The sequence below is a fragment of the Erpetoichthys calabaricus genome, chromosome 4 (assembly GCF_900747795.2).
Source record: "Erpetoichthys calabaricus chromosome 4, fErpCal1.3, whole genome shotgun sequence".
In the NCBI taxonomy this organism is placed as follows: domain Eukaryota; kingdom Metazoa; phylum Chordata; class Cladistia; order Polypteriformes; family Polypteridae; genus Erpetoichthys; species Erpetoichthys calabaricus.
This window is the reverse complement of record NC_041397.2, coordinates 189,192,712-189,213,956: the sequence shown is the minus strand read 5'-3', so window position 1 is coordinate 189,213,956 and position 21,245 is coordinate 189,192,712. Positions and strand designations below refer to the sequence as shown.

The following is a 21,245-nucleotide window of genomic DNA, read 5'->3' as shown; positions in this document are numbered from 1 at the left end:
ATTCTGATGCCAATTCCATTTTTTTTTTAAATCCTTTAAAAAAACATTTTACACTAATCTCCTGCATAACCAGACGTATAGAAGCCTTATGTTCTATATTAGTGTTCCCTTTGGTATTTTTATATTTAAACTATAGAGCACAAATGTTAAGTGTTTATTTTTTTATTAACAAAATGAAATTATGTAAACGTATTGTTCAGTGGCCCTAAAAAATACTAAAATAAAAAAAATCCTTAATACATTTAACTAATAAAATATGTATCTATAACACATATAGTATTTATAATTACAAGCTGTCATTTATTTGTTTCTGTATTGTACCTGTCTAAAACGAGGCTTAATTAAAAAAAAAAAGTAGTTTTCACCATTTCTCTAACAAAAAAACAATTATTCTCGCATAATCAATATTGGCAATTAAACACTGCTGAAATGTACATGTACTTGTAGGTTTCAATAATTTGTAATCATTAGTTGCACTCCAGCTTTTTTTGCTGTTGAAATGTACATTTTACTATATTTATAAAGGTGTGCTTTTTTCTTCAGTGTATCAGCTAGACATTTCAGTTCTTGAGGTGTAATTATAAAATATGGATTATATATAATATAATTTTATACCACTTTTCTGGACTGCTCAAACAGTCAGAGACTTGTTCCAAAGCCCCTCCAGTGTATTCTTGGCTGTATACTTATGTATTGTGTTTGGAGTTCTGCCCAAATAGTTCAATGTTGTCTTATCTCTTTTAGGGCTAATTTTTTTTTTGTTTGTTTGTTCCAGGGCTGAATATTTTTTCCAAAAACTAACTTTAAAAAAAAAAAAAAAAAAAAGAACGCAAAGCAATTGTTTAACATATCAAATCAGCAAAAAATATTTACTTTTGACAAATGTTACTGTTTTGCATGTTGTATGAGCCTGCATACTATATGATTTCACATACATATCACATACATGTTACACGGCAAAGTCTTATATCGCTCAAAGCAGCCAATTGCATGCATTGCCACATTGCACTGCTTACAATGTGTTGCACTGGTGTTTCCTTTTCAATTGTCTGTTGCTGCACTTTATCACATATATTGCTAGTGTTTACTGTAGAGAGACAAGTCACCCATTTGACATCGAGCCATGCCACTGCCACCAAGTTTTTCACCTGTATGAAAACTGTATTGTCACCTCTCTTCATCTTCAGCCTGTCTGGCTTCAATCTCACTGTGCCACAAGCTCCAATTCCCCTGCTCTGTAGCTCTATGAACAATTCTGGTCATGTATAAAAATTGTCCATGTATACAACATGACCCAAATGTTCATAGCCCTGAAACAGCTCCAGCACATCCTGACTTGTCAAGGGACAGTTCTCTCTTTGAAAGAAATACTTTACTGTGTATGTAATTACTTTCAGGCAGAAACCAGTGTTTGCTTCTGCCAGCACAAAATCCTTTATGCCATACTTTGTGGGCTTGTCTGGCATATATTGGCAGAAAAAAAAGGCGTCCCTTTTATTTTATCATAGATTCATGCACAAGACAAATCACGGCCAGGCTGATAAAATTGTTTATATGTTGGTTCCACAATGTTAAGCAGGGGCTAAACTTTATACATTGGGTTATAGCCTGGCTCTCCCCTTGGGATTTGTTTCTGGTTATCACAGAAGTGAATAAAACTTTGCAGGAGCACATACCTGTCACACGGCATAACCTGTCCAAAGCCACCAGGGGAAAAAGCACATTTGGACCAAAGCTCCCTGAAGTTATATGACCTGTCTAGTCCCATGTCTATTTGTAATGCCACAAAGCCCTTCATCTTGTCTTTTGTTGTGGGTTTCCACTGTGAAAAACGAGAATGCAGTGCAAGCACAGCCCGCGATTCAAAAAATTGCTCTACATGCCTCTTTGTCTCATCTGACAGTAGCTGAAAAGCAGCATCAGGAGAGAGCAGCCTGAAGTAGTCCAGTGGTTGGTAATCTGTCGTGTCCAACAGCAAACCATGCTGTCTTGTGAAGTCCGGTAGCCAGTTTGGCTCCCACGGATCAATGTCTGGGTATTCCTCCCACACGAACCTCGCCGTAAGTGCGTCAGCCACGCGAATGTCCGATCAGCTGATGCCAGTTCCTCACTCACTTGCTCGATCTCCTGATCACTGTCGACAAAATCAGATTCTGAGAAATCGAAGTCCGATTCAGCAATAATGCGCAAAACAACATCTGCTGAGTAGTTTGTTTTCTGCACTCGCTTTACTCCCTCGTGAGATGTCGATGCCATCTTGCCTTTGTTTACATTTCATAACTCACGCACACGCAGGGATTAGATGCTGAGTCAATGAGTCTAACATTCCTCCAAGCAGAGAGGGAATGCCTGTGACATAACAGTGAGTTTTGTCACTATTAACAGCTGATTGTCGCCCTCTACCCCTGGATGTCGACTTTTGTCGACATGCGCCCTCAACCCCTCCTGTCGACAAAAGTCGACATCCGCCCTAAAAGAGACCAGAGAATGTTTTTCCCACTACTCTTGAGTTCATTACATTCCTTCTGGTGAACTCCAAGTAGGGTGACATATGCCTTTTACTTAAGAGTGCAGCGGAAGTGGTCGTCTTTCCAACAGGTTCTCTCCTCTCAGCAGAGGACTTCTAAACTCTTAGTGTGACCATTAGGAACACTTCCCTGACTAAGACCCTTTTTTTTCCTGGTTAGTCAGTTTGACTAGAGTATCACTAAGAAGAGACCTGTTTTCAATTTTACTGTTATTGAAACTACTGTGCTTCTGTGGATGCCCAAAGTTTTAAAAATGGTTTGATTCCATTGTCCAAACTGTGGTAAGCACAAATCAGATCACAGAGGTCTGCAGAGAGTGCCTTGGACTTGATGGCTCAGTTTTTGTACTGACTTGCAGTATAAATTGTGGGACTTAATATACACAGGTGTGTGCCTTTCTAAGCGATGTCCAGTCAGTTCAGTTTGCGAAAGGTGGACTACAGTCAATTTCTAGAGACATCCATCCATCCATAGTCCACCCGCTGAATCCGAACACAGGGTCACGGGGTTCTGCTGGAGCCAATCCCAGCCAACACAGGGCACAAGGCAGGAACCAATCCCGGGCAGGGTGCCAACCCACCGCAGTTCTAGAGACATCGTAAGGATAATTAACGCAAAAAGAATGCACCTGACCGCAGTCTGGAGTACCACAGCAATGAGTCTAAATGCTTACATAAATGAGAGATTTCAGGTTTTGATTTTTAATCAATCGGGAAACCTTTCTGAAAACGTTTTAATTTAGTCGTAATTGATTTTTGTGTGTTTGATGGGCAAAAATGGGCTTTACATGTATGTTTGTGCATGCTTTTTTTAATGCTTTATTATTATGGTAACGTCCACAGCAGGAACAAACACCAAGAGCAAAAGAAAAAAAATCCTCTCAGTACTTGGGGAAACTGTTGTTTAAATAAAATAGTCATCAAAATCCTGAGCAGCTGTACTAATGGCCTATTTTTAGTTTATCATTGATGGCTGGAAGTGCTGGTTTATCAGAAATGCAAGCCATAAAATCGGCTACAAAAAGGAGCTTAATTCCTTTCTAGCTGCACACACTGGCACCATGGTTTGATATACTTTTAGTATTTGTAGGGGTCCTCCCCCCCACTTTAATTCACTGGTTTGTCTTCAAAACATAAAGTGTTTATAATAATGTTTGAGTCTCATTTGTAGTGCTCTGTTGGTAACCTGCACCAGGACACAATTATTCCTTTGATCAAAATGTTTGTGGCTATACTTAATATACATTTTGATGAACCTGGCGATATCTAAAAATAGAGGTGATCCATATAGTCTTTTACACTAACTTAACTAAATTAAAATGATTTTGTTCCAGTGTGGAAGACACACTTCAGTGGTGAATTTAAGGAATTGCTATAAGCTGTTCTTTGTACTTTTCATTATATCTGGACTGATGTTAAAAAATTATACATTTTATTATGCAAAGTGTATCCAAGTAAGCAAGTGGCACTGTCAACTGTGACGACTTAGAGCTGCAGGTTTGACAGGTTGAGTTAGCAGTAAGAGAGCCATTGATAAAACTGCAAAAAATAAAAAGAGGCTTGTCTGGAACAGGAACCACCACAAGTCTCAATGTACTCTGAAATTAAAGAATACAATAGTTTAAGATATGGGTACTGCAAAGCTGTTATCCTGTGAGGCATTTATCACACAAGCTATTGAAGCTCAGAATCTTGTCTTCAGATTTTGTTATGCCTTTTCTGTTTCCATTAGATTTTTCTCTAAAAGAAACACTAACACTTTTAAAGTTTATAATGGTCTGTCTAGAGCAAAGGAACATGGAACAGAATAAACATTGCAGTATTTGCTTTTGATTTGCAACTTCTCATCCATAGTGAATGCCTAAAGATTATAAAATATGAACACAAAATATTGTGAATTTCCCCCTGGGATTAATAAAGTATCTATCTATCTATCTATCTATCTATCTATCTATCTATCTATCTATCTATCTATCTATCTATCTATCTATCTATCTATCTATCTATCTATCTATCTATCTATCTATCTATCTATCTATCTATATCTATCTATATCTATCTATATCTATCTATCTATCTATCTATCTATCAATCACCTGTCAGCTTTGGTGTTCTTTAGGTTTAGAGTTGAACTTCTTTCTCTTAGTGTGTGTATTTTTCTTCTTCCATAAAAAAATATTTTATTTATGAGACCAAGACAGTTTGAGTTTTTTTGTGAAATCTCTTAGTCCACATTTATACAAAACAGAAGACTGGCTGTTGTAATCATTTTGTCTTTGCATCAACTGACACTTCTATAATTAAAGGGGAAAGTTAGTTAAATGCCTGTGAGTTTTTTCTCTTGTGAGCACTTCTATAAATGAAGCAAATTGTAAATATGGTCTCATAATAACTGAAAAATTATGCAAGGAATTAAATATTTTTTAAAGGTATTTAAAGTTTGCAATCTTTACATAATCACTAGTGCTAAGTTAGAACATAGAGTTTCAGAGACTTATAATTCATCTCACATGAGAAACTTTGTTATTGCATTATGACATGACACAGAGAAGACGTGTAGAGTGATATGTGAGCAGAATTTATGACATAAGTTAATCATCTTCAGGAATGATCAGTGATACGTTGCTGACTTTTTTGCCGTATGTCTAAAGAAGTCATAAAATGCATTTTTTTAATTAACCGTGTTGAGATAACTGAGAGATCATTCATCCATATCCTGAAATTGTATCTTTTAATCATGCAAAAATACCATGCACAATAACTTTTCTGCGAATACTGTTATAAATGCATAAATATGCAATAGCACATATATATTTGTTCACACCTCATGTGCTGCCATGTTGAACAAGATGCATTTTGGGAAGTGTTTTTTTTTATTTTTTTTTTGCAATCTCAATAAACGAATGAGGAAATTTGACTTCATGTCGAATGAGCAGGTTCCAGAAGTAAAAGAATGTCCTCATTCTGAATTTGCATATCTGCATTACAAGTCTTAATTTTGACTTGAATAAATCCCCACAGTACAGCAGCCTTTCAGGTGAAATAAACATATCGATATACCCCTCTTGACATGTCATGGACTTCTTTAATTGGACGGAAGCATTTTTCCTGAACAAAATATCATTGCGCACTGCTGCATTAATTTTATTTACCAAACACAGCTTGAACAAAACATCTATTATCAAATAACTGCACATCTAATTGAAAGTTATGCTGCTATGCATGGTACAAAAAGGGCATGTTTCAAATAGGTGAGTGTATAAAAGAGAAGGCTCTGCTGGGAGCATATACTATTCAGTTTTGACACAAGTTATGCCATGCCAGCATGTTTCATTTCACCATTTAATGTTGTGTGTTTATGCTCCAGTAGCCATCATTTGGTTGTAACCTCGGACTTAACACCAGCAGACAAAAGGCACAAGTTTTGCACACATTTATTATAGTGGGGAAGCGCTTCTCCCTCACTCTCCACGGTAGCCCAGTACAGTAGACCACCAACAAGGCACAAATCGAAGCCAGGTTTTTTTTTTCTTCTCTCTCTCTGCCCCAACTCCTCCTCTTACAAGATTCATCCACCACCTCCTGACTCTGGTTCTCAGAATAGTGGCAGCTGGCTGCTTTTATTCAGTTACCCGGGAGTATTCCATTTGTCCCAACAGTGTGGTCCAGAAGCATTTCTAGAGGAAGCCCAACAAAGTTAGCCCCTGCAACACCTTCTGGTGGCTCCCCCAGAACCCAACAGGAATTTTCCCGAACTCCAGCTTCCATGAAGCCCTGCAAGAATCCATGGCACCGTAGAAACTTGGGGAGATAATGCCCTGAACATGCTGTCTCCCCCAGTCCTCCCACAATAAATGCATCCCGGCTGGGTAAGGTTCCTGGCTGTTCACAGCAATTTGTCAGATTGTTGGATTAACAGTACTGCATATGTCAGAGTTTGTGTTTCTACATATCTGTGTCACACTCAAAATGTGATTGTGTCAATAGGATGCTCAACCGCGTGCATCGCTTTTGTAGGATAACATTAGGAGGTTTGATCATCAATCTCACAGAGCACAGCTGTTCATTTCTTGGCACCTGTATGTGTATTTTGAAACAGCTGTGTACATGGGAGACTCTGAGGGTTATAGGGTAAAGCGGGCATTGCCCATTCTTCAATGCTTCTTGGTGGAAGACAAGTCCTGTGAAGACAGAAGACTTAAGTGACTGAACTCTATGTACCAGGACTAGCCTATACTTTTAACAAAGGCGTGAATCAGAGTTGAACTGACATCTTTGTAGAGGCCCCTTTCAGACCAGAAGGCACTATGACTCTCTAGTCCATACAAAGGGCTTTAATGCAATGAATGACAACTGTGGTGAAAATAATGCACCGATGAGGAGATATTAGTTCTGTAACCGGAACTGACTTTAATCTGCACAATCTGTATACTGATTTTTCCTTTATAGATGCAGCAATATTTTAACAATGGTGGCGTGAATATTTTTAATTGCATCTATTTTTTTTAACATTATTGTTACAAACAAGCTATCTTGTAGCCCTAATTGTGGAACACCACCTGTTTGCCAATGCAGATGAGGCTCTTTAGGGGTCTTATGTTCAAGAATCGATGGGACAGAATCGGATGCAAAATACTTAGTCCACCAAAGAAGCACTTAGAAAAACTCCTTTGAGCACACTTGCAGATCAAAAATCAGAGCAGTGGGGTGTTATGAAGGAATCTGGCTATAAGTTTTATTAATGCATCTTAGATACCAATTCATACAAAACTGAAAAAAGGATGATTGTGGAAGTAAATGGTAAAATGAGATCTATAAATTATTACAGCTTTGCGTAGCACCTCTGGAGTAATTGGATACCAGAATTAGTCGGGGTCAAACAAGCGACCATTCTTTTACAATTGAATGTCAGATTTTGTCTTTGAATAAAAAATTTTTTTTAAATCAAATTATATTTGAATAGCAATGTTTGATCCGACAGCCCTATTCATTATGCAACTTAAACAATGTTGCATAACTGTTAAATCATGTGAGAATAACACATTTTTTAAGTTGTCTCAGGACTTCTTTCCCACTCCTGTCTGCTTAGTTATTGAAATTCTTGATATTTTTCAGTATTAAGATTTACAAACTGTACTCTTTCGTAGTCTTAATATTTTAAACCATTGGCAACCAAATGCAGTATGTAAGGCTTCGTACATACTTCTGGAAAGACAGTTGTTCTATCTTTTAGGTTGTTGTATCTTTTACATTTATGTTTACTGTTTAAAATGTTTTTTTTTGTCAGTGAATTTATAGTTTCATGTGTCTGATATGTTAACCAGCTTAATTCAGTTCAAGATTGTGGATATTTGTTGTCTCCAAATTGGTACATTGTGAGTGACAGTTTGTGATTGAGTTTATGCAGAGATAGACCGAAGCCCTATCCAGGACTGGTTTTTGCATTGCATTTGTTGACAAAATGAGATGTGGAACCACCTGACTGAGCTAAAACTAAAAGGGTTAGATAGTGGATGGATTTTCAAACTTAAGCACATTTTTTAAGGGTAGCAAACAATCAAGTTATTCTAGACCTAACTGGTAGCTATTTTTTCCTTCCTTCTCTGAGAATAGTAATTTATTCCAAACACATCTTCTATATACACTATAGTCCATATGTTACATTTAGAGACAAAAAGATTTTAATTGTGCAATTTTTAAAAAACAAGACTAAAGACAAGTACAGTGACATTACATTGACTGGTATTGGGACATCAAAACTTTAAGATTCTGTTGTAAATTTGCATTTTGGATGGCTGACAAAAGCAGATAGTTTTAACTAGTTTTAGTCCTTTTTAGTTTGCTTATGTTTAAAATGTAAATCTCATGGCAAATCTGTAATACCAAATGTACTTTTCTTTAGGAAAAGGAGTAAAAAAGGGGAGAAGAATGGAAAAGGGCTGAGGCATTTTTCCATGAAGGTGTGTGAAAAGGTTCAGAGGAAAGGAACCACATCTTACAATGAAGTTGCAGATGAACTGGTTGCAGAGTTCAGTACTACAGACAACCACATTTCCCCTAATGATGCAGTAAGTTTAATTGGAATAGTTTGGCTACTTTTACAACTATGCAGCGATCCACTCATAAGATAATATTCCAGGCATTTGGTTTCAGTACTTTATTGAAGGTGCTGTGTGTGCAATTAGAGTATTCTAACTGCTTGATTGTGGTTTGCTTTTGCTGTGATATTCTCATAACTCTCAGAATGCATTTTTCTTTAATCTTGCAGATGACACACTGTAGATTTTAGAGGTCCATGTTTATGTCATGTTTTTAAGCTATTTTTTGTTTTCAGCAAAGAACAGAATAATGTACCTCTTGCAAGTATTGTTATATTTAATGATCTGTCAAACTTCAAACTAGAACTGTCTCTTCAAATTCAGCTGACAGGAGCACTTAAATACTGATTCATATGGATTTTTTTTTTTTTTAGAATTCAAACACTAATGTGGTGAAAGATAAACAGAAACAAGCAGCCTAAGCTGAAATTGCTATGCAGTGTTCGCAGCCTCCTTTAGAGGCTTTGTTAGCATCTGTCCTAACCGTCTAACGTAATATAAGTGACATTGAAGCTCTGAGAGAAAAAGTTAAAGAAACAAACAAAAAAAAACCACTAGCCCCAAACAGATTATCATGGAACTTTTCTTAGTAATTGAGAACTGTATGGTGTTCAAGATATTTTGCTTGTATCAAAATATTCTCATTTATACTAAGGATATATCAAGTTAATATCTATATGCTGCTCACAGCAGCCTACTTGTTTAAAATTTGAGCCTACATACAACATACTAGATTCGTGCAATATGACTATTGTTGTGGTATTTCTGGCTTTGACCTACAATGAACTGTTATCCTTTGTGACTCACGAGGGTTAGGGGTTCAGAACCCCTGTGATCATGAAAATATACATATACTGTACGTTTTGGGCCCATAGTATGTTCTAAGTTTATTGCACTGAGTAAAATGCAAAAAGCTTTGAGAAACACAAGACAGAATGATCACTGCACAAGCAAATCACATATGCAAGGCCAGCTACTGAGACAAAGATGCATAGTGTCCCCCAGGCAAGGTTCATAGTTCAGAGGCTCTTTTGTAAAAGTATATATGTTAGTAAACAACAAATTAATTAATATCACCGATACAAAAGAAATCCATCAAAACACTAAGACCATAACAATAAACAAGACCCAGATGATGGTGGCGTAGTTATGAAATGAAATTCCCTATGAACAACCCTCCTGAAAATTATGTAAAGTATTGTCCCACTGTGATGTCAATGTAAGGTAAGATGTATAGAATTTGGGAGCACTCCTCAGATGAAATTACGCAAGCAAGCGAGCTCAGGACAAGAACATAAATCCATGGAATACTGTGATCTGATGGGTGTGATTGTAATTCAGTTGTGCAGTGAAGTGTTAAAATAGAAAGTCACCACCTGTTGGCAATCCTGCCGGCAGCTTTTGGCTCACTTGTAAAACTAATGCCCTCATCTTGTTTTACCCAGCAGCCCCTGTGGCAACTGCCAAAGCTGCCCATTTATACTAAGGATGTATCAATGACACAATACTCCCGGGGTTACTGGGATTTGCAGTCAGTTTAAATAGTGCTGCTACAATGTTTGCGGTTTTCCACAGTAGTTTGTGTGATTTCCTGGCACACAGCATTTGTTTATATTTCAATTAGTTGGATACATAAAATAATACATGAAGTAGAAAATTTTCATGTTGACACTTTATATAATTCTCTATTTTTTTAGTGTGTGTATTGCCCAATTTTGTACTGGTTTTGGGAGTGGAAACAAACTGAAGAGATGCTACTTTAACATTTATTCAAAATGTATTAAGACAAATGATATTCTATATACAGTAAAATAGTTTATAAAATTATATCATTACTTGCATATGTCATGGATTATGTTGGTAAATAGCAATGTGTAATGCTGTGCATATCACAATCACCAATCAGCTCTCATTTTCATGGCTCGCACACCATAAAGAGGTGCCCTGGATTCACTTATGTTTTGCTGTTTATATGTTCTGTATTTTGTCGGTGTCTTGTCTGTCTCCTTGACCATCTTTTGTGTCGTCCTACTGTGGGCTGTTAGCTCTCGTTTCCTTTTGTTGACTGTTCAGTCCAGAGTAAGCGCTGCCTTTTGAACAAGCAGTTTATTTACCATGCAGTCTGTGCTTGAAGTTGAATGAAAGAAGCATTGGTACTCCGAGTTCTTCATTCTTTTTCATATGTAACGAGGTAATATCAGAGTGTGCACTGGTACATACATAATAACCTGCTCAAAAAAATTAAAGGAACACTTTGAAAACACATTAGAATTCAATGAGGAAAAAATAATCATGCTGGATATCTATACTGATATGTACTGGGTAATATGTTAAGAACGAAGGGATGCCACATCGTTTGATGGAAATGAAAATGATCAACCTACTAAATTCAAAGACACCCCGAAAATGAAAGTGAAAAAATGATGCGGCAGGCGAGTCCATTTTTTTCATTGCAGCAACTCAAAATCGTACTCAGTAGTTTGTATGGCCTCCACGTGCTTGTATGGATGCCTGACAATGATTGGGGAATGCTCCTAATGAGACGACGGATGGTGTCCTGGGTGTTCTCTTCTCAGATCTGGACCAGGGCATCACTGAGCTCCTGGATAGTCTGAGATGCAACCTGGCGGCGTTGGATGGACCGAAACATAATGTCCCACAGGTTGTAAGCCAGTCAATGGTATCAGTTACTTCATCCACCAGGAACTGCCTACATACTCTTGCCAAATGAGGCTGGGCATTGTCGTGCACTAGGAGGAAGGGTTGTAACAGTCTATCAGCCTATAAATTCCGCACATTTGTTTTTAAATCTAAAATGTTTTTGTGTGTTAATTCCGTGATTCCATCTGTGTTTTCCGCATTGCGGAAATCATAGGGTCCAATACATATACATATTTATACATATACAGGTACATATACATACATGTATGTATAAGTGTATATGTATATATATGTGTGTGTGTATATATGTGTATATATATGTATATATATATTAGTAGTGTGACGAGATCTCGTGGTACGAGATCTTGCGAGATCAGATTTGTCTTGTGAGATGCGTCTGGTCTCGCGAGAACGTGACGATATCCTTGCGTTATTGGCGTGATGAAGTGTGAGGGAGAAGTAAGGATAGAAGATGCGCCTGCGACATTTAAATCGTTGGTGTGGCAACATTTTGGATTCCTTGTGGAAATAAGAAACGGCGAAAAAATGACAGACAAGACAAAGACAATTTGCAAACACTGTAAGAAATTAATACCGTACACCTCTGCTAACATAAGCACTATGCAAAAGCATTTAGAAAACAACCACAGCTCGTTACTAAAAGCTGCGCCTGTGAAGAAAACGGAAAGTAGTTCAGTTCGCATGAAAGGGCAAACAACCATAACAAATGCCTTTGCAGCTAAACTTCCACCATCCAATGCAAGAGCCACGGCAATAACAAGAGACATCGGCGTTTTCATTGCAGCCGATATGAGACCATTTTCTGTGGTGGAAAATCTGGGATTTCGGCGACTCATCCACACACTGGAACCAAAGTATGCCATCCCGTCACGCGCACATTTTACTCACACGGTGGTCCCGACCCTCTACAGGGAGTGCAAGGTAAACGTTGTACAGGCTCTGAAAGAGGCAGAAACCATCGCCATAACTACTGACGGTTGGACTTCTAGGTGTACACAGAGCTATATCACAATTACAGCCCACATTATCAACAGTAATTGGGAAATGGTACATTTTGTATTCAGACGCGCCCACTTTTTGAATCACACACGGGCAAACGTCGCTGAAGTTTTACAAGAAGCTGTCACACAGTGGGGTCTTAAAAAGCCAAACCATTGCATCGCTATTGTAACAGACAATGCGCGTAATATGGATGTGGCTGTGTGCGAGGCGGGATTTGAGCCGCACATCAAATGCTTCGCGCACACAATAAATCTTGCTACACAGGCTGGTCTCGGTGTTGCGCGTGTCGCTCATTTGTTCGGGCGGGTGAGACGTGTAACTGCTTTTTTTCACCGGAGTTCGACAGCTGCCACGGTACTGACATCTAAGCAGAAGCTGCTACAACTGCCACCGCACAAATTAATAATGGACGTCACCACGCGATGGAATTCATCATTGGATATGCTGGTTCGTTACCTGGAGCAGCAGGCTGCTATATAGCAGCAGCGCTCACCAGCCCAGAAATAAGACAAAATGCCCGAAACATTGACACACTGGATACCTGCGACATTGTCAATGCCGAATTTCTTGTGAAAAAATGTAGACATGCTTATATTCTTAAAAAAGAACATGACCGTATCTTAGGCTGTTCTGTATAGGTCATTACCTCATTACCTAGGTCTTAGCTCTTTTTCCATGCTTAAGAAAATTTTGTTCATTGTTTTGCACTGAGTTTTAAGACAGCACTACTTTGATAGTTACACTAATTATGGTTAATTGCACGTAAAGGGATAGTTGTGTTGTTTATTATTTATTTTTATTTATACTATTTAATTTTATTGTGCAATTAATTGCCTGTCAGTTTGTGGCAAAATATTTTGCAGTGTTTACATGTTATTACTGCATATCATTCATCAAAATAGAAGTTTTATTTCATAAAGTTGATTTCAAAATGGACATGCATTTTTTGCATTTTGTGTTTTTCAGTTAAATAAAAGGCTATTTTTGCTATACTGTATATTTAAACATTGAGGATTTCTTTAAAAAAAATGTCTAAAAGTCTCGTCTCGTCTCGTTCTCGTGAACCCAGTCTCGTGTCTCGTCTCGTGGGAAAAGCGTCTCGTCACACCCCTAATATATATGTATGTATATAATTTATCAAGTAGTTGATGGTCATGAGTAATTGAGGATATATTTATAGAGTTTTAACAAGATTTAACTAAAGTCTTCAGCAGTGCATTTAAGGTCAACGGTTGTTTTGAATCTTTAATATTTAATTTGACATGTCTGTGTCTCGTATTCTATGCTGGTATGATAATTAATACATTGGCCTCGTTTTCTTATTGCCCATGTTTTCAACGTGCCTTGCAGGTAGGCATTCAAATTCAGGTTGTACTTGTTCAAGTAGTGTTTTGTTCAAAGTTCAGGTTTTAAGGTCATTGTTTAAGTTTAAACTATGCCATTAATTTATTTTTGTTATATCACAAGCAAAAATTTGATTCCAGATTTGACTGGTTCATTTGACTTTCAATGAATGAAAAAGTATAAACAGTTTAACAATGGCTTATCAAGGGGTTTTTGTGCCCTGACTTATAATGCATGCTGCAGTTCTACACAAACTGTACCAAGTTTCTTATATACAGTAACTGCAAAGCTGTCAGGATGTGAAGTGAACTGCCCACATCAGTGGTACAAGGGGAGGTGGGAACACGCACGATGGTGCATTGTCTACAGAGTGATCAGTGAATGAATGCTGTTGATTTGCAATGTTTTCACAGAAGAAAAACAGAACTGATAATGTACAAGTATGCAAATACAAGAATAAACGCTTGATTTTCTTTGCATGTGTGTGTTCAATACATGCAACTAGTTTTGAAATGCATATAAACACAACATCTCATAACAAATCATCCTAAAAGGCACCTCTTTTACAGCCAAATAAAACGCTGCATTGGTTATTCCATTTTCACAAAGACCACTGTTTATCCTTGCATTCATTGTCAGTCTGAAAACAGTGGTTGTCTTTACTTGTGGCTTGATTGCTCTGTTCACTATGTTCCACTTTGTATGTTCTCCCTTCCTCATGTAGAACTCAAGCTGTCTGTGTACTTAGTTTTCAGTGGTGTGCAAATAACAGTTTTGTACCAAGCTAAAATTGCTTTTTTTTTTTTTTTTCCGCTCTTCATCATTCAGTTCGGTTACATGAACACATATAACTGGGTCAAGGTCAATAACCATTTAAAGCAGAAATCTAATTTCTTCAAAATCCATATTTACATGGACAAGTGATCTTCTGGTGTTCTCCCTTATCAGAATACTCATGATAATTTTGCAAAAAAAAAAAAAAAAAAGTTAAATATCATCGGCCACCGTGAATCTGAAAATAAGCAAAATGTCTGTGATCTTTCTCTCAAGTCTTTATAATTATTTTAGTCAAATTGACATTTTATTTTTAGGTTCCTGTTACCATGTATGCAGTGCATTTCTTTTCTTCTTGACTGTATGATTAAGCCTTGCAAAGAAACCCGGTACATGTGCTTCTTGCCTTGCACCTAGTGCAGCAAGAATGATAATGCAGGTATTTTTACTTCAATAAGATAAATATTGCGTTAGGTTACTTTGTCACTTTAAAAAGTAATCAGACTATGTAACACACAGCACTTTTAACTTGTCACCCTACTTATGTTGCGATTGTGTTGCTGAGTTTAGCACTGTCCATTTCAACCATTAATGTAAATTTAACAATTTCTGATACACTGAGACAAATCATTTCAGTCACGAGAAGGAGTAATGCTATTTTCTGAACATTTGTCTCTGGAAGTCTATTTTATGGATACTTCTAACTGGCTGCTGAAAGCATGTGTGAAACAAATACATGCACAGTCAAGCTTCCACAAGAGAAGCAATAAGTACAGTGGTGCAATTGAGGCTCATATATCCCCCATCACTGGCCCAAACAATTTAACATGGATTATTACAACTGAAACGGGTGTTACTTAATTTAATTCCAGGCCATAGCTGATTGTTTTCTGTACAAGTTTTCCTTTTTAGTGGAGTTAAAGGCTGATATATGTGGCTTAGTAGGAAAAATACTTCTCATCCTTTAAAATATCTTGTTGGAGAAAATTCGTAAACCAATCAGAATTCATATAAATGTCAACCATTCTATCCATCACATACTGCCCTGCATGTATTTTGTGCCTTTTCAAAATCCAGCAGCACTAATATTTGACTGGTGAGATGAGCATTTAGTGCTCATGTTAGAAGCATTTGACTAAAGCATAGGTCACTTCATGCAGTTTGTGCAAATGACTATAAATTTTAAGTTTGTGAGAAGTAACCTTCCTGCTTAATTAACAAAATACTTTGGTTACATAGTTTGGCACACCATGTTCATTTGCTTTGAGGCCTAAGTGTTTCCAAATAGGCAAGGCTCGTGTTTTTTGTTTAGCCAGCAATTCACCCATATGTGTTTTTTCTATATTAAAATGAGATATTCTCGTACTTTCTCATAGTGCTGCTTTTCTGCACTTTTTGCAGTATTCATTGTTGGTGTTACACCATTCAAAGCACATGTATCACACCCCAAAATACAAACACAGCTTCACCTCCCGCAAAAATACTTATCAGCGATGTTTAGGAGGATCCTTGATCAACCTGAGAATTTTATAGTTCACCAAATCTGCAACATACCATCCATTGAAACAATGTTTGAAATGTTTTCAAGTCACATAGCGGTTGACGCAGCTAATACAAACACTAGTGTTCATTTCATAAGGACTCGGCACAATGCAGAGTTCAAGCAAGGCCAAATTGGAGGATTTCCAGCGAGTGGACAGAGCTAATTTGGCAGCAGTTGTGCCCAGGCAAAGTAGCCTCTGCTTAGGAGAGTTGAAGAGCATAGAGAATTAAAATAGTAGTCTGCTGGGATTTTAAAGGAACAAAGATGGAAGAGGGATCAGCAGCCTGACATAAGCAACATTTTTATTTTCATCTTTTTTTAATGCTTATGTAGGCTTTTTGACTGATGAACATGGGTAATCATGCTGTCACACTAAATGTAATGAAGGCCTAAAATACACCATAATATGTATTGTTTACTATAGAGCCACTACTGTTTTTTGACTAGGGAACAAGGAGTAGGGAAAAAAATTGAAGATAATAGATCACTATTCATCTTAAGGACTAATATAGACCTGTAATTAGAATGAAAATAGTGATGAGAGAGGTATTGAAAGTCTAGACCTCTTTGAATGAAGCATTTTAAGCAGTTTAATCAAGCTCAGCTATTTACAAGTGTAATGGGTTCAGTTCAGATCTTGTATGAATAATTTTTAACTTGTACTTCATATCATCCACACACATAAATACTCCCCCAAAGTGGACAGGTGACTTTTGCAGGATTTTTTCCCGTAACAGTGTGATGAGCTGTTAATGCATCCACTTAAATAAACATGTGCAGCATTCTTTACAACCATCTAAACATAGGCCAGGCTTCAAAAAGTTAAGAATTTAATACATTCTTTAAGATTATAAGTAAGCTATATAAACAACTCCACTGATTAATTCAATTCCATGTATTCAAACAAAACACAGTAACACTTAATTTGGCCTAGTGCTGTTCACATTGACAAATATGGTGTGGTTTAAAATAATAGTTAATACATATGAAACACAGTTCAGTGTGTAATAAAAATATGCCAATTTCTGCCTTTTTTTGGGGTACTGAATGCTAAGCATTCCTGTCTCTTTGGTAGTAGCTGTGCATGCTCTGTTTTATAGCTGTTAATAAATTCTTCATGGAAGAAACTGAGGAGGCTATGCCATTTATGAATATTTACAGCAAAATAGGGATTTCATAATCTGCCACAAACTTAACTGGATGCCAATGAAGTGCATTAGAAACTTGGTTTATATGGTGGTGGTACTTGGTTCTAGTTGTTTGAACAATGCCACATGTTTGGAATTAGATATAGCCAATGTGTGCTAATGATTTCAGTTACCTGATAAGATGACATTATAACTTTTGCTATTTTAAAATTCGTTTTTTTTTTTTTAAATAACATACAGTACATAAATATTAAAATTTTGTGTTGATTCTAAACTGGAATTAACCAGTCTTAGAGTAGAAATATGACTGTTTAAAAATTAAATTGGAGTCAAAGTTAGTATCTTAATTTTAGGTTTATATACTTGTATTAAATGTCAAACAGAACTATTTAGCAAATAACTGGCCACTATAAGAAGGATTTTTTGCAGTTATAACAAGTGTTTTTCTCTCCAGAGCAATTAATGATAGAAGAAAATAAGCACCATTCTGTTCTTTTGATAAATACTGTAAATTCAAATACCATTGGCAGATCAATGAATGTTATTTTTCTGAAGTGCATACAATATCCTAACAGCAACATAAAGAGAAAACTAATCAGGCTCTGAATGAAACTTTCAGATGTATTTAATTCATACACTACCATATTTATTAAGAAACAAAGTGGAAGCTTCAAGTTGTATTATTTCTGATCATCTAACTGGTTGCTTTACATACATCAGCTTGCAAATGTGCGAAGCACACTACCTTTAGTAAGTCCATCTGTTTCACATGTACTCTCTAGAAGGTAAAATATTTTATAGGCTAACAAAGTTACGCATTTAGTCAGTGGTGTTTGCTTTCATACCCCTCTGCAGCTCTCTGTTTATCATTAGAAGCTGGAATTCTGAACATTCACTGTACCTTGAGATTCATTTTCTATTTATTTATTTATATATAAATTTTTGCTTTTGTTACAACATAGCTTGCTATATAGATATGTTACCCCCTGTGGTTTAATATATATGGGCTGACTCTTACAGCACTGCTGACTAGTTGATTGCCTGTTCAATATATCCTAGTTCAGGGGTGGCAAACTCCAGGCCTGGAGTGCTGCAGTGGCTACAGGTTTTCATTCTAACCCTTTTCCTAATCAGTGACCAGTTTTCACTGCTAATTAACTTTCCCCCCCATCACTTTAATAGCCCTGTTAGAAGAGTTCAGCCCTCTGAATTGATTCCTTTCTTCATTAAATGACAGCCAAGAAGAAATGAGATGTGAAACGAGCTAACAGATGATGACCAGCTAAACTGGGGCTTCAAACTCCAATCACTTTCTTAATGAGAACCCAATTCTTGCTGTTAAATAAACCCGTTATTTAATTCCATGGCTTGTTGCTGCTCTCATTCTGCCACACCACACATTTCGAAAACTGTTGTTTTTCTGTTCTTTCTAAGAAGACCGTCAAAATGTTTTGTTGACCTGAGAGATCAACCTTACCAAGGCCATCACCGCTCTTTAATTTCAGATATTGTGTAATGTGCGCAGGGGAGCTGGTCATGTGGTGGCTTGTTTTGTGTCTCATTATTGTTTGGCTGCAAATTAAAGAAAAGAAACAACTATGGGGCCTGAGTCAAGTTAATTAAAAGCAACCAGCAACCAAAGCTGGTCACTAATTAAGAAGATGGTAAGAATGAAAACCTGCAGCCACTGCGGCACTCGAGGTCTAGAGTTCGCCACCCCTGTCCTAGTTGAAGCCAATGACCATTACAGGATTAGTAAGGAGAGGCAACTACTATAATAAGACATTTAAAAAGGAGGCCTACAAATGTCGCATAGGTCTCCATTTTAATTCGTGAGTGCATGTGGGTATCTTAGATGTGTATAGTTGAGTATGGCTCGGATATCCACAAGTGCCTTCAAAATGTGCTCTGTTATGTTACTGTATGATGATGATGATGATTGTTGACACACTGTTCACACTTTCTTGATGAGATTTACTTTCTTTTAAAAATATATATACTGAGAGATAGCACTTAGTAGTGTTCCATTCTATGAAGGGTGTAATATAAAGGCTGCTGATTGTGTTCTCAGGGCATTGCAAAATTAAAAGTTAAAGCAGGATTACTGGTAGACAATGTGGTGGTAGATGGAGTGGTGGCTCTGAGGTTAGTGATCTGCACTGGCAATCGGAAGGTTGCCGGTTCGAATCCCATAAATGCCAAAAAGAGACCCTGCTCTGTTGGGCCTTTGAGAAAGGCCCTTAACCTGCAATTGCAGAGCACTTTGAGTAGTGAGAAAAAAGCGCTATATAAATGCAAAGAATTATTGTTATTATATTCATTATTAACAAAGCTAAAAATCGTATATAGCTACATAAAAAATGTAATGAGTTACACAGTGCATTACTTCATTTGTATGAAAAACTTCGCATTTCACAAACCAGTATTTATTATTAAATCCTGAACCCATATATGCACCTTCATGAAACTTTTCTGGAAAATGGCTAAATTTGATCATTTTCTTGCTGTGAAGTAAATAGCGTCCTTTCCTTTTTTCCCATCTCTACCCCAAGCACATGAAGATGCATGGTATGAACACTGACCATGGCACCACCCAAATGCATTACAGGTAAAATTCTGGTACAACGAACTGCCAGGGACCTAAAAAATATTTTGTTGTAATGAGATTCTGTATTTGTCACTACAGTGCTTTCGTTCACTTGTGTCCAGGCATTTGCAATCATTTCAATAGCTTCTTTCGTGTTAATTTTAATCTCCTCTTGTCTACAAGTTATGCTGCCGAGAATTTTTCTCTGCATTTCCTTGCGATAATACACTTTCAGGGTGCGAATGATGCCCAAAGCCAATGGCTGAAGCACTGCTGTGCAATTGGGTGGGAGGAATTCAATGCGAACATTATCTAAATGCGGAAACATGTGGGCAGCACAGTTATCAATAAGAAGCCGAATCATCCTTTTCTTCTTGTTCATATTGTGAGGTTTCTGAACTTTTTTTGAATACCCACTCCCAATGGGAACATCACGCTGAAGAGTGTTCTGAAGCACGATTGCCGAATCTGCGTAAGATTGTCTGTTGCCAGGGCAGGGCAACAGCAGGCTCACAGCGGTGCAGTGAGGCGCCACAGAAGCGAATCCTGAAAGATCAGGGTTGCGCTAGAAGTCTCTGTTTTGCACCCCAAAACACGAGGTTTAGTCTCGGTAATTTAGCAAAACCAGCTTTTTTCAGCTTGAAACGGGAACAGCAGGATTATTTATTGTAGAGTGATCTGCCACTCTCCTATAACCAGACACAGCAGTTAGGCAGAGGCATGGCCAAGTTATACTGTACCCTGCATTTACAATGTTCCTTGCATCACCCTTCAAGTTTGCTTTGGTGGAGAGACGCTGCAGAGCTGTGAGCCTGCTGTATCCCCAGCAACAGATAAACAGTCTTCCACAGACGCGGTGATCGCACTTTGGGACACTCTTTGGCGTGTTGTCCGGTTGGGGGAGGTCCCAAGAGAGTTTACAAACCTCACATTTTCTTGAATGAGTGCCGCATTAATAGGAATGTTTCTTGAACGAGCATCACTTAACCACATAAAAATGGCTTTTTCGACGTCTTCAAATGCAGCAGTTTGTATACATTTGCAAGCCGAGATTTTTCTTCTTTTTTTGCTCGGTCTTTCAAGAAAGTTGACAGTGTTGATGGTAAAATTCCGAATTCACTGGTAACGCCTTTTTTTTTCTTTCTTTTTGCCACAATCGAGAGCTACAAAAATGTAAAGTTTTTTTTTCTTTTTTTCTTTTATGAACTGTTATCATTTTTTCGTGTCTGTCGTTTCTATAGGAGGGTGACAATGAGTTAAATTCCAATGGATGTTTTTCAAATGTTGACAGGCAATAAGCAAACGGTATCACTGAAAGCCACCGTAAACAAAAACAGCAAAAAAAAATGTATAAGGAAAGTTCGAAGAATTTTTTTTTCCATGTTTCTGTTTGGGGATCGTTGTGCACAGCTGAGCTGCAACCACAGAACTAACTGCTCTGGGAATTATTCCGTCAGGCATTTCAAGGTCTTTTGGGCACTTCGTTGTAATGAAAGTATCTGCTGAATGTATTTCGTAGTAACGAGATTTCTATAGACTC

The 21,245-nt window shown here is 37.4% G+C and overlaps 1 protein-coding gene across 4 annotated transcripts in view; it reads left to right on the top strand.

The window, feature by feature from the left end:
- tfdp1b (transcription factor Dp-1, b) overlaps positions 1-21,245 on the top strand; it is a 118,920-nt gene that overhangs the window by 86,019 nt on the left and 11,656 nt on the right. For all 4 annotated transcript variants that reach the window (XM_028800060.2, XM_051926227.1, XM_051926224.1 and 1 more), the window contains exon 6: positions 8,430-8,595. In XM_028800060.2, coding sequence (XP_028655893.1) covers positions 8,430-8,595 — 166 coding nt within the window. The remainder of the gene's footprint in view (positions 1-8,429; positions 8,596-21,245) is intronic.